The sequence below is a fragment of the Gadus morhua genome, chromosome 23, assembly GCF_902167405.1.
Source record: "Gadus morhua chromosome 23, gadMor3.0, whole genome shotgun sequence".
NCBI classification, from domain to species: Eukaryota; Metazoa; Chordata; class Actinopteri; order Gadiformes; family Gadidae; genus Gadus; species Gadus morhua.
The window spans coordinates 9,940,603-9,955,089 of record NC_044070.1 but is presented as its reverse complement, the minus strand read 5'-3'; the positions used below and the strand labels follow the sequence as shown (position 1 = coordinate 9,955,089).

Genomic DNA, 14,487 nt, shown 5'->3' with positions numbered 1-14,487 from the left:
TTGCCAAAGCAGTAAACAATATAAAACAAAGGAAAAACAACAATGTCAGCCAAAAAAGGTAAAAGGCTATAAATAAATGACTGATTTATATGTGACAAATAAAATGCACCAAACAAAAATAAAAGTGACGTATGACATACTATAAAGAACCCCCCCCCCTCTCTCGCTCCCTTTTGACATTATGGAAATCCCCTGACCCCCCTAAAGAGAGCGAGATAGGGCAGTTATGGGGTAGAGAGAGAGAGAGGGGGGGGTGAGGGAGGGAGAGGGAGAGGTCAGTGATGGGAGAGAGGGGGATACTGGGGAGAGAGAGAAAGAGAGGGGGGAGGGCTGAAGTCATTGAAAGTCTCTGTGGGATGGCCGGCCTGGCCTTTGTCCCTCCGCCATAGAAAGAGGTGTGTGTGTGTGTGTGTGTGTGTGTGTGTGTGTGTGTGTGTGTGTGTGTTGAGGGGATGATGGAATTGGACTGGGGGAGTCGTGTGCATGGCAACAAGAGGTCATCACCTATGCAGATTGATCCAGGACTCCAGGAGTGTGTGGCTCTATTCCCTGGTCTTCAGAACCGTCTCTTTATCAGACTCCAGATTTGCGATGGACCAGTAAGACACTGCAGTGCTGTCGTCATCAGTCTCAACCGACTGACCCTCACTCCTTGATTGTTCTGTAAGGTTCTGTAGCCTCAGTAGGGGCCCGGAGTGCGGATCCGGTGGTCAGGAAGCGTTCAGTCCCATCAAAACAGTGAGCAGTGGTTATCTATAGGCATGCATGTCTTAATGAGGCTGTGCACTGGCCTGTACAAGCTACCCAGCCAACCAAATCCTCCCAGCGCTTAAAAGGGATCGCCCGCACACCCTCCCTCCCCACCATAACCCCGTCTCACCCTCCCCACCTCTCGTGGTGTGTGTGTGTGTGTGTGTGTGTGTGTGTGTGTGTGTGTGTGTGTGTGTGTGTGTGTGTGTACACACTTGTACACAGGGTTTAGAGCGGTTGGGGAATACGGCTCGAATCTTTGGTGATGCTCCCTCTAAATCAGTAAACAAGAGGGGGTGAATAGAGGGCTCTTTTCCAGTTAAAAGCAGGACGACGACAGGTGGAAATGGCAGTACGAGAGGTTGAATAGTCTGTAATTCCACTTCCTCCCGAGGGCCCCTGGGAACGGCGTGCCATGTGATCAAACGCCTTGAGAGTTGGTTAGCTGTTAATTCCCAGCAGAGGGAATACAGGCTCCTCCTCCTCCTCCTAGCAAAGGGATTAGCACAGGCCCAGTGGCCCTCCAGCCAGCGCCATGCTAAAGCCCCGCACTTGATCTCATTGTTACACCACTCACTATGCCAGCGGCTCTTCTGCTTTCAGAGAAGGAGTGAGAGAGAGAGAGAGAGAGAGAGGGTAACGGACGGAGAGACCGGAGGAGGGAGTGTGTTGGAGATCTGTGTCTGTGAACCAACCTCTCCATTTGGGGTTGATTAGGCAAGCAGATCATTGCTAAGCGCTGTGTGTAGCTAGGCTGGGCTGTTTCACTTGTTTCGACCAATCAGGATGCTTGAGGCGAACACAAACAAACTCGGCCAGCAGTAGTAAACTAAAAAAAAAGTGTCTCTTAAGGTTACAAATCAACACAGTGTAGACTGGCCACGAGAAATACACTGATTTAAATCCTCCCCTAAAAGCTTCCTCCACTCACGTGAATGAGTTTTCTTGGGAAATGTATCTCTGTAACGAATTGAGGAAACAAGGCATAACCCCCCAGCCTTACTTGGTTTCTGGTCTGGGCTCTGTGGCGTCCCCCCCCCCCCCCCCCCAGAACATGTGTTAGGACTCCTGGATCCCAGATTATAGTTCTTAACTAGCCTGGTTTAGTGCTATGTCTGGGTTAGTTCTATGTTTTTAGCTAGCCTGGCTACGGTCTTCATCTGAGCTAGCCTGGCCTAGTGCTATCTATGTCTGGGTTAGCCTGGTTTAGTGCTATGTTTTTCTAGCCTGGCTACGGTCTCCATATGAGCTAGCCTGTTCTAGCGCTATGTCTGGGTTAGCCTGGTTTAGTGCTATGTTTTCAGCTAACCTGGCTTAGCGCCAAGTTTTTATAGCCAACCAGGTTTAGCGCTATGTTTTTTGCTAGCATGGCTTATCGCTGTGTTTTTAGCTAGCTAGGCTTGCGCTGTGTCTTTGCTAGCCTGGCTTCACTCTGGATTGTGTGTGGAGAATGTGAACATGTGTGTTGACTTGAATACCTGCCGTGCAGGATCTGCACTGAGGATTCATTATTCGTGTTTATCTTCAAGTCACAAGACTGTAGACTCTGGCGCTCTCAGATAGAGACACAGTCTGTAACAGGAGCGAAACACATACACATGCGCAGAACCACACACCCACACACAAACTCTCAATCAGACACACAAGTTTATGTTTAAATACGCACTGCAATCCGATATAATATTAGTGATGCTGTGTATTTGAGCGCTGAGAATGCAAACAATCTAGTAATATTATTTACTTTCCTTTAGTTGTGTGTATAGTAGCAATTAGTTTGTTTACCTGTCCTCGACAAGACCATAATAATTGATTTCTTCATGCATTGTTTTTCCACTTGCACAGTGGAAGTACCTCATCGCACTGCGTTGAACCCTGGACCTCTCCTACACTTGTTAGGGGCTGGCTTTTGCATAAAAGTTAATTTTAATCTTTAAGAAACTTAATAGCAATTCCTGGAATCCTCTGCGGTTCCATCAGCATTCCTGTTCTAATTTTGTTTTTAATTCCTTTTTTCTTACGAGACGAGACGTTTTATTTGGGAAAGAACTGCCAGTAAAAATCTATTTAAACAAAAAAACAAAAAACTCAAACTTTCAACACAAAAGAGGTCAAATGAGTGACCCACCCTTCAGTCAATTAGCAGGAACTATGAGTCACCTCCCCTCGCCGGTTGTAATTGCACCAAAGCGATGCGTAACTCAAACAGACGGCGACTCCTCTGTGTTGTCCTCAGACATTCCAGCCCGGCCCTGGCCCCCTGCCATCGGGCTCTGCGGCCGGGGTTTGGACCGGGCTCTGACCGGGCTCGGAGCAGAGTTCTGTGGCGCTGGACCCGCCTGGAGCCCAGGGAGGGTTAATAGAGAACCGGCTGTTCTGCGGCCCGCTGAATGGCGGTCTTTGTGCGCGTTTGTAATCGTCTGTTCACAGACCTGATTGCATTACGAACCCAGACACCCCCCCCCCCCCCCCCCCCCCTCCCCCCCCCGCAACTCCCTGGTATTACCAAGCGACTAGGACTTGGACGGGATCCACCACCAGGAGGAAGGGGGGTTAAGGAGGCGAGGGGGGAGGAGGAGCCTAAGGATTGAGGGAGGAGAAGGAGGCCAAGGATAGAGTTGAAGGTGAAATAGGGCGCAGGGAGGGAGGCAGGAGGTGGAAGGAGAGGGCTGTGAAGAAGGAGGAGGGTTGAGGGTGTAGGAGGAAGGTTAGCGGACTAAGGAGGGAGGGACGAAGAGCAATGGAGAGGGGATGCGGCTATCAATATAAAATCGCTGCTCAGACATGGCTCCTCACATCCACAAATTGTGGCGTTATACGATAGGGGTCCCTGTCCCCGACACCATCATCCAAATCAACGGCTTTCCAAAACGAGCTCCGCACATCGCATACACGTGGCATTGTACTCCCAAGTGGCCGGGAACGCTAACCGTCTTTCGGACGCAGCCTTCAGCCGCTTCCCAGACAGAGCACAACACGTCCACACACACCTCGCCTATGGTGTCCCTGGGTCATGACGTCAATGAGTATACTCCCAGGCTCTTTATAGGCACGGAAATACTTTTTTATCTGCGTTTGAGGGCTAAGTCGAACGTTGTGCTGCTGCGACCATACGACATCAAGGTTGAAGTTGCTTTAATATAATATGCACAACAATTACGGATGCAGTCGCTGGCAATGCAATTGTTGAGTCTCAGGCTCCTTTAACAGTGCAAAAATAAGTATTAGAGAAACACAAGTAAAGAGATCTAAATAAACAAAAATAAATAAATAAACTACTAACTACTACTGGATATGAAATAATTAGAATAAAATAAAAATATTAAACTATAACGCATCAATAGTTTAGGAGGATCTCAACCATCTCATCCCAGTACCTGCGACCGATGCATGCAGTGTATGGTAGGTGTTTGCAGCACAAAGAGATGCAAGTGCCAGCTCGAGCCGCAAAGGGCCTTCAAAAAAAGGCAGGTGACTTTGGCAACAGCCATCTCATCTGACACGAAAGGGCCCCAGTTGCAGGCCATCAAAGATGCGGTGACATATTACATCGCAAAAGACATGGTCCCCATTTATACAGCCTAAAAAATGGGTTATTTGAGAGGCTTCAAACAACCATATACTGTATATATTTTTTTTTGCTTTTTTGCGATTTAGAGAAAATCTTGTTTGATTCGGATATCGTCCATTAGTTCGAAAAAAAATCCATATTTCTTCGGGACGACACTGCTGCCCAGAACTGGGAGGATGGTTAGCAGGAGGAACCAGGGTAGAGGATGAGGAGGGGTGAGGGTGGTGGGGCGCTAAGCTGTTGATTCCAGAGCTTTTATAGAGTCTGTCCAGACTCTATAAAAGTTGGCCCAGTTGGAGGAATCCTAGTCAGTGTTGCAACGCCTCTCCTCCCTACTAATGTTGACTCGAGAGAGATAAGAGACAGAAATGAACCAATCCAAAGAGGCCACACAGGGGGTGCAGGCACTGACCATTAAATACTTTTCAATACTTTTTCTGATGGGAATGTTGTGCATGCCACAGGCCACCGCACCCCAGCCAGCCCAAATAGAGCAGAGCAATCCAGATCAGGAAGTAGCTGTCACCACACCACAACAGGCCATGACATTGTTCCTCAGGCTGTTATTCTAGAGCTGTCCTTTTGTGTGTGTGTGTGTGTGTGTGTGTGTGTGTGTGTGTGTGTGTGTGTGTGTGTGTGTGTGTGTGTGTGTGTGTGTGTGTGTGTGTGTGTTAAAAGTTTGTAAAGTGTGTGTGGGCTGGTGCCTCGTTGCAAACAGGTATTCCCAATGGATCTTTCAAACTTTGGTGTGCGGTTTCTCCTTTACTTCTGTGATGTGGTCGATCTCTCTATCAGTGGGTCTTGGATGTATACATTTGTGTACTTCAGCTGTATGTACACTGTAATAATGGTTATTGAAGTCAGTGTATTAAAGGTGTCCATAAGCCTAATACTACTACAAACTCTGTGGGTGCTGAACAAGCTTTGAACACCGTTGCTGTGGTTCCCCTGTACTGCAGCCAATTGCTTTGGGTTGTTGAATGATGACGGCATCATTCTGCATTCTCCTCTAGCCTATAGGAAAGCATCGCTGAATCATCACCTCTGTTGATTTCCAAGCTAATTCCAGAATGTGTGTGTGTAATTTGTGTCTGAAAATGTCACAGTTCACCTCTGTATTCCTTCTTTTATTTCCCAGTATGGGTCATTGTTAAGTGTCTGGGAGTTTGGCTCCGTAAGACGAGATGAAGTGAGAGAGTGGGGGCATATTCATCTTCATCTGGGAACAACCATCTGACAACTGGCATGTGGAAGGAGAACTGGCTGGTTATTGAAAAACCCTGAATAAAAACAATATTTTCTTGCAAAAATACTGACGAAATGACAACTGGTCAAGGATCGGTGTAATTTGTGAACTGCAAAATCGTATATCTTAGAGATAGGGTTATCCGTCACACACGTATTACCATTTGATTAGGGAATTTAATCTCTGAGGGAAGCATTGGGACAACCACATGCACAATTAAGAACACTTGAAGTGTGTGTGTAGTCTCATGTCACTGAATCTAATTGAGTATGTTCTTAACTTATCCAATTTGAGTGGATGTGATTGAATCCTATGTGAGCGGTCCTGTATGTGGTTGTTTCATGTCGTCTATTGGGAGGTCTTTAAATGTCCCCCGATTGAATCTCCCCGCCTGTGTTCTGGTAACTCTGGCTCTGACCGGGTGACTCCATCTCTGATCTGGTAACTCTGGCTATGATCTGGTGACTCCGTCTCTGACCGGGTGACTCCGTCTCTGACCGGGTGACTCCGTCTCTGACCGGGTGACTCCGGCTCTGATCTGGTGACTCCGTCTCTGACCGGGTGACTCCGTCTTGTGTTTCAGCCGTTCTTCCGGCTGCTGAACCTCCGGAAGCTTGGCCTGAGCGACAATGCCATCCAGAAGCTTCCTCCAGAGGTGGCCAACTTCATGCAGCTGGTGGAGCTGGACATCTCCAGAAACGGTACGCACAGACACACACATATAGACGTACACCCGCACACAGATTCACACACACAGCTACGAACAGACACACACAGAAACGCCAAACACACAACGCACACACATACATATACGCATACAAGCACCCATATACACGCACGTACGTACACACACAGACACAAACACACACATATGTACGCATGCATGAACACACACATGCTGTCATTGTCTCACTCTCTCACTCTGGTTTTCTCCTGCAGACATTCCTGAAATCCCAGAGAGCATCAAGTTCTGTAAGGCCTTGGAGATTGCTGACTTCAGTGGGAATCCCCTTTCCAGGTATTGGTCCCTCTATCACTCCCTATTTCTTTGTTATTCTCATGTCCAGGTAGTAGTCTCTCTATCCGTCTGTCTCTCTCTCCTTCCCCTGTCCTGGTAGTAATCTTTCTCTTTCTCTATCTCTCCTTCCCCTGTCCAGGTAGTAGTCCCTCTATCAGTCTGTCTCTCTCTCCTTCCTCTGTCCAGGTAGAAATCTTTATCTTTCTCTCTCTCCCTCTCCTTCCCCTGTCCAGGTAGTAGTCTTTCTCTCTCTCTCTCCTTCCTCTGACCTGGTAGTAGTCTTTCTCTTTCTCTGAGATTCAGCTGTCCAGGTAGTAGTCTTTCTCTGATATTCTGCTGTCGAGGTAGTTGTCGTTCTCTTTCTCTCTCTCTCCTTCCCCTGTCCAGGTAGTAGTCTTTCTCTTTCTCTCTCTCTCTCTCTCCTTCCTCTGACCTGGTAGTAGTCTTTCTCTTTCTCTGAGATTCAGCTGTCCAGGTAGTAGTCTTTCTCTGATATTCTGCTGTCGAGGTAGTTGTCTTTCTCTTTCTCTCTCTCCCCTTCCCCTGTCCAGGTAGTAGTCTTTCTCTTTCTCTGATATTCTGCTGTCGAGGTAGTTGTCTTTCTCTTTCTCTCTCCCCCCTTCCCCTGTCCAGGTAGTAGTCTTTCTCTTTCTCTGATATTCTGCTGTCCAGGTAGTAGTCTTGGTTACCTGTGCACTCTCTGCCCGTCCTCTGACATTAGCAGAGTCTTTCTTAAGGCTGGGCAGCTCTATTGCTAAAGCCAGTGAGCTAGCCAAGTGTTTTTGGGGAGTGGCTTTGGAGGGAGGCTTGAAGGGAGGGTTGTTTTTCTTACTTTCGGTTGGATACTTTCCAAAAAAACGTTATTATATCTGACGTAAGTCAAGTATGTCTTGGTTTCGTAGTGCTCCTTTTTCCAACAGTAGCATTATAAGCACCAAGTCAAACACCATTACCAATCATCCATTGATTGGACTTTGGCTTGTTTGGCGCAGTGAGCCGTTATCTACAGTCACCTGGCGCCCGGCCAGAAAAACGGTATTATGTATCTCTCCTGTCCCCAAAAACCCATGGCATGAGGACCTAGGAGAGGCCTCTCTGTTTGAGACCTCTGGCCGTTCATCACCAGCGCACAAGCTGTCTTTACTGGTGGTGAATACTCCAACAGATGGAGCTAAAAAGTGAACTGTGCTCTCTCTAGGGCAGTTTAGCGGAGTGGTTAGAGAGTTTGACTCCCAGGCACAAGGTTCTGGGTTGGATCCCCAGTGTACACCAGCCTTTTAAGCCTCCTAGAGCAAGATGCCTTTAAACCCTTATCTGCCAATTGTATTTTAATAACATTACCAAATGACCAAGTCATAATGAAACCTTTTAATCTAGTAAATCTCATAATTCCTGTTTTGTTTTCCCAGATTACCAGATGGATTCACACAGCTGCGAGCGCTGGCTCACCTGGCACTCAACGACGTTTCGTTACAGACGCTGCCCAACGACATCGGAAAGTACGTATCCCCTCGTCTCAGAGACCTGAGCCTGTATATCAGCAGAACCCGAGCTAGGATGGAGGGAACCGCAGGCGAGATTCGGTATTCAGTCCCCCAGGCCAGCTAGCGCTTTGATCAAAGATGGCCGCTAGGTCAATAAGGTCCAAAGCAATAGAATTCTTCGATCAATGATGTCTGTTTTGGCTACATTCATATCAGATCAGACAGATCCAGTTCAACACACTACCTTTAACCTCCCTCACATCTATGTAACAACTGCCGAGTTGACCGGGTCATCCAGATGAACAACATGTCTGAACATCATTAAGTGTTTTAATGTCTGATTATGTCCAAAGTGATGCTGCCAGTTTCAGTAGCCATTTAAACGGGTTACATTTCCCTACCCAGCGGGCTACAGAGCTCAGTATCCATGCTCTGACAGATGGATCAGACCTATCTACATGCCAGATCAGCCCCTACCAACAGATGTACCATCTGACGGTTAACCATCTCTACCCCCCTCACCACCCCCCACTGTCTCAATCACCTCCATCAGCCTCCATATTTACATTCTTTCTCTGTCTGTCTCTACCTCTCTCTCTCTCTTACTGTCTTTCCCCCCCTCTTTTCGTCCCACCACTCTCTCCTTCTCTCTCTCTCTCTCTCTCTCTCTCTCTCTCTCTCTCTCTCTCTCTCTCTCTCTCTCTCTCTCTCTCTCTCTCTCTCTCTCTCTCTCTCTCTCTCTCTCTCTCTCTCTCTCTCTCTCTCTCTCTCTCTCTCTCTCTCCCCCCTTCTCTCTCTCCCCCTCTCTCTCTCTGTCTCTGTCTCTCTCTCTCTGTTTATGTGTGTGTGGTCTCAGCCTCCCTCTGGCTCTCTCTCTGAACATGTCTCACTCTTTCTCCACACAGTCTGGCCAACCTGGTGACGCTGGAGCTCAGGGAGAACCTACTGAAGTCCCTTCCCACGTAAGTGCACTGTTGGTCGGGTAAACACTGGCCGTGCTCAGCCTCTTATGGTGTGGAGGCAGAGATGAGACAATAACTCTCACCACCGGTGTTCCTGCAGACTAAACGCTCTGGGATCCAGTGGATGTAGACAGCGTTACTGTGATCTGGAATCTGACCTACAGTCTAGTTCCCTGGCTGGAGGCAGTCACATCAGCAGATCTAATGATATTTAATTTCTTGAAGCATTTTCAGAGGAACCGAACACTTAAATAAATAAAAACTATAGCTGTCCCCTAATTGCTTCAGGCCTTGACAAAGGTTGCTTTTTGATTGGCTGAATCCGATGACCTCGGCAGAAACAACCTTTGGTTAGGCTGAACTGTTTTGGGTGAAGTGTTTTGGCAGCATGGTTTCAGCACACATGACTGGATGACTAATTTCCTGTTCCTGTCCAGGTCTTTGTCCTTCCTGGTGAAACTTGAGCAACTGGACCTGGGATCTAATAAGCTTGAAGAGCTGGTAAGATAAACTTTCATGCAAGCACGCACGCACACAAGTACGCACGCACGCAACACACGCACGCACGCAACACACGCACGCATGCATGAGCTCTGTCTCCCACTCACTCACACAAACACCCAGACACACAATAACTCTGTCTCTCACACACACAGCAAACACACACACATGCATACAAAGGTAAACACGGACGGCCAGACACAGGAAGTGATATTTACTCAAAGGTATATATATATATACATGCTGTACTCAGGGGTGGAAGTATACTGTACGGTAGGATTTATGTACTGTGGTACTCTCAGGTGTATAGATATACAGTACATGCAGTACTCAGGGGAAGACGTATACTGTAGGATGTATGTGCTGTGTTCCTCTCAGAAATATATACATGCTACACTCAGGCCAGGTAGATGCATACTGTACTTTGGCATGTGTACAGAGAGTGTATGGAAACAGCGGCCTGTTTGAGTAGACAACAGTAAACAGACCCTGGACAGAGCAAACTGTTGACATCCTCCTTGAAGCCTTGTTTGTTCTTTTTTCTTTTTATGTTTGCCTACATGTCTGTCTGATCTCCCTTTTTTTCCCTGCTTGTCTTTCCTTTTTCAAACCTCCATGGCTTTCTTCGATTGTGTCCATCTGTTTGTCCGTCCTCAAGCCTGCCTGTCTCTCTGTCTGTCTCGCTGTCCTTCTTCCCGTCTGTCTGTCTGCCAACTGCGTACCGGCTTATAATTAAACTGACGTCATGTCGCTTGGATTTTCCTGTTCCTAAATATGTTTTGATAGGTTTTAAAGAACAGGCTTTGAAAGCCTAAAGAACACGGTTTTGAGGAGCAACTGATTCTGATCTTTCAGGGCCGAATGTGTTCGACAACCGTTAATCTGTACCAAGATATTATTCTGATATGGGCGGGTCTTTCAACCCATTATGGGATCTTACATTATAAACCACCAATGAATTAAAACCCTGAAATCAGTCAAAAACACAATAAAAATCGGAATCACAGAGCTACGTTTGATCGATTCAAAATTGAAAAGCATAAAAGTGTGTTTTAAGGTTTGGTTCAGAATGATCCACTTGTTTGTTCAGCTGATTATACAGTCAACATCTAGTCATAACCTCTCTCCCTTCAGCCGGACACCCTGGGAGCTCTGCCAAACCTGAGGGAGCTGTGGCTGGACAGGAACCAACTGTCTTCCCTCCCCGTGGTGAGTCCTCCCCAAGTCCTCCCTGCTCCACTGGGATAACCAGGACCTCAGCCCTGGTCCAGTACCATGTACTGGTTAACCAGGACCTCAGCCCTGGTACAGTACCATGTACTGGTTAAGAGGACCTCAGCCCTGGTCCAGTACCATGTACTGGTTAAGAGGACCTCAGCCCTGGTCCAGTACCATGTACTGGTTAAGAGGACCTCAGCCCTGGTCCAGTACCATGTACTGGTTAAGAGGACCTCAGCCTTGGTCCAGTACCATGTACTGGTTAAGAGGACCTCAGCCCTGGTCCAGTACCATGTACTGGTTAAGAGGACCTCAGCCCTGGTCCAGTACCATGTACTGGTTAAGAGGACCTCAGCCCTGGTCCAGTACCATGTACTGGTTAAGAGGACCTCAGCCCTGGTCCAGTACCATGTACTGGTTAAGAGGACCTCAGCCCTGGTCCAGTACCATGTACTGGTTAACCAGGACCTCAGCCCTGGCCCAGTGCCAGGTACTGGTTAACCAGGACTTGTGTGCATGTGTTTGTATACATGTGTGTATGTGTGTAACTGTCCCCATGTGTGTGTGTGTAGGAGCTGGGTAACCTCCGGCGGCTGGTGTGTCTGGACGTGTCGGAGAACCGTCTGGAGGAGCTCCCTGCTGAGCTGAGCGGTCTGCTGGCCCTGACGGACCTGCTGCTCACACACAACCTGCTGGACGCGGTGCCCGACTCCATCGGTAACCACGGCGACCATCGTGGCCTTATTGATACACAAACTGTCAGCAACGCTGATGTTGGGGAACACCAGGACGATGAGTGTATACAAACGACTCAAATAATGTATTTCCTGGAATGACACAAAGGAAGACTCTTTCAGTCTATCAAGCTTAATGGTGGCTGTCATTTCATTAACAAAAAGTCCCTTTTATAAATCCATCTCAATGGATTGCATCAGAATCACACTCTTCGATTTCCCTCGTCCGTCGCCAGCCAGTCAACCAGGTGCCAGTCAGGCACAGCTTTGAAATCCACATCCTAGTGGAGCAACACCTGACCAGCACCTGCCTGCGCAGCACCTTGTGTGAGTCAGGTGTGGTTCCAGGGAACTGTGTCATATTGATCCAGTATGTCGTCTGCGGCGCACTGGCCTGATAGAGAGAAGAGCAGCACTGCCCTCTAGTGGTGGGGACACGCCGGTGAGCGGTGTCCTAAAGATAACATAACTCAGAACCTGAAATTAATTCATACTGATGGAGCCCTTGTGGACCATTATACTATTAAGGAATACAGCCAATTCGTTTGGCTCTGCTTCATAGCTGGCCTCGGGTATTGTGTGATAGGGTTGCGTTCAAAGACAGCGTGCCGAATGTTGTTCAGAGCGTCTCTTTATTTAGTAATGTGATATGTTTTCCACTAAAATAGAGCATTATGGGAACATTGCATAAAATCAGATCATTCAGGATCCTGAGTCCTGATTTGAGAACCCTCTATTCCTCCTCTTTACTATCATTCAACAGTGTAACATTTGGTTGTATTGAAGGAAGACTTCGGAATTTCTGAACCTGGAGCTTGTTCTCCTGTCATTCTGGGTCTCGGGGACTAATTCGGAAAACAATCTTTGACATTGGTCCAGTATTGAGCGAGAACGTTGCAATGTTATCCTATGTGGCTGGCAACGCATCCCGTAAATGAAGGTAGTAGTGCTCAGACAACTAACAGTGCTTGTTTTGCCACTGACGTGCTCCGATGTGCATTCTAAATGTCTGACCACATCATCACACAGATCCTTACAGTGGAACACGGCGTTTGCTTATCTCTGGCTCAATCCGGTGTTTTTGTTATTGTGCATAGCCATGTCTCAATCGTGGCAAAGTCTCGCTCTGAAATCCCAAGTGAGAGGCATCGAAGCCCTCATACACAAACCCGACATCTGGTTAAATTTCCACCATTGCTTTGCGGTGGTTTGAAATAACACTCAGCTAAGTGCAACAAACTCTTGCCGGCCCGCAACTCTCTCAAACTCAGACTGGCGTCACCACCGTCCTAGATGTTGGTTAATGGGGAGCGTCCCTCTCAATTTACCACGCCTTGCTCAGACTTAGTGGGGCACTCACAAAAGCGTGGCTTTGTACATTATAAAGGATGTGATAATGTCATTTGTTGTTGAAAAGAAGATATAACATGACTTGTGGAATTTTACATGTTCAGCGGTCTGATCAGTGTTAACATTAATGTGAATCCTGCAGGCTGCCTGCGGCAGCTGTCCATCCTGAAAGTGGACCAAAACCGCCTGACGGAGCTCACTGACTCCATCGGAGAATGCGAGAACCTGACAGAACTGGTGCTGACGGAGAACCTCCTGCAGGTAGGGCGAAGCCGACCGATGCCATGGTGATCACCGGTCGCTCACCACTTTGCCAACGTTTACGGCTAGCTCCAATGCTAGCCTGGTGCTAGCTCCAAGGCTCAGCTATAGATCATCAGTCAGTGTGCCTTCACCCTCAGCACGCTTCCTAAGCTCAGCGCTATCCCAAATCAAAGCAAGCCCAGCGGTTAGCCAAATCGCTGCTATCCAAATGCTAGCATGTCACCCAATTGGGAGCTCTTGTTGCTTAGCTCTTAATCCAACGCTTACCGACAGCCAATCGCTAAGCACTAGCCTATTTCTAAGCATTTAGACCTATACACAACAATAGCTTAAAGTGCACTGCTCACAAAACATAAGCGCAAGTCCCATGTGAAACCTTAGCCCAGTATTAACCAATAGTTGCCATTAAAAACCATTAAAAAACATTATTTAAAAGCGATTTAGCTCGTACAAACCAGATCTATTATTGTTTTAACCCCTCTATTGATGACTACTTCACTCTGTTTTCCTTTTGCTTTTAATGTCCCACATTACCACATTTCACATCTTCTCTCATGATCTCTCCTTCCTAACTTCTCCTCTCTATGTCACTCTCTTGCAATTTAATGCAAAAAGCTTCATTGTCATTTAGCATTTATGTTGTCAGAACAGTTTTCAATTTAAAAGCAAAAATGACAAAAATCTGCCTCAAATAAAAGGTTTCTCTACCTCTTCTCTGCCTCAATCTTACTCCTTCTGTCCCTCCATCTATCTCTCCATCTTCTTTTACTCTCACTCATCCTTTTCCTTCCGTCCTCCTGTCTCCTTCTCTTTCGAGTGCCAACTCCACAGGCTTCATGAAGCCATGCATTCATAACCTCAACACACACAGACACACACGCGCACATGTGTGCGCCGCTAAAGCATCCTAACACGCCTCTCCTCTGCAGGCACTGCCTCGGTCGCTGGGCAAGCTGAAGAAACTGACCAACCTGAATGTGGACCGCAACCGGCTGGGCAGCGTCCCCAGCGAGCTGGGCCTGTGCTCCAGCCTCAACGTGCTGGCCCTCAGGGACAACCGGCTCAGCCGGCTGCCCGCAGAGCTGGCCGACGCCACAGAGCTCCACGTGCTGGACGTGGCAGGGAACAGGTACGGCTTCACCCAGGGGGTAGGGGCAGCCCCGGGAGGCTTTAGGTGCTGGACGTGGAGGGGAACAGGTACGGCTTCACCCAGGGGGTAGGGGCAGCCCCGGGAGGCTTTAGGTGCTGGACGTGGAGGGGAACAGGTACGGCTTCACCCAGGGGGTAGGGGCAGCCCCGGGAGGCTTTAGGTGCTGGACGTGGAGGGGAACAGGTACAGCTTCACCCAGGGGGTAGGGGCACCCCCGGGAGGCTTTAGGTGCTGGACGTGGA

General features: G+C 48.0%; 1 protein-coding gene across 23 annotated transcripts in view; it reads left to right on the top strand.

The window, feature by feature from the left end:
* scrib (scribble planar cell polarity protein) overlaps window positions 1-14,487 on the top strand; it is a 74,673-nt gene that overhangs the window by 20,520 nt on the left and 39,666 nt on the right. For all 23 annotated transcript variants that reach the window (XM_030348288.1, XM_030348301.1, XM_030348289.1 and 20 more), the window contains 9 exons: window positions 6,148-6,265; window positions 6,504-6,582; window positions 7,992-8,081; window positions 8,972-9,028; window positions 9,466-9,529; window positions 10,664-10,738; window positions 11,320-11,464; window positions 12,974-13,092; window positions 14,025-14,224. In XM_030348288.1, coding sequence (XP_030204148.1) covers window positions 6,148-6,265; window positions 6,504-6,582; window positions 7,992-8,081; window positions 8,972-9,028; window positions 9,466-9,529; window positions 10,664-10,738; window positions 11,320-11,464; window positions 12,974-13,092; window positions 14,025-14,224 — 947 coding nt within the window. The remainder of the gene's footprint in view (window positions 1-6,147; window positions 6,266-6,503; window positions 6,583-7,991; window positions 8,082-8,971; window positions 9,029-9,465; window positions 9,530-10,663; window positions 10,739-11,319; window positions 11,465-12,973; window positions 13,093-14,024; window positions 14,225-14,487) is intronic.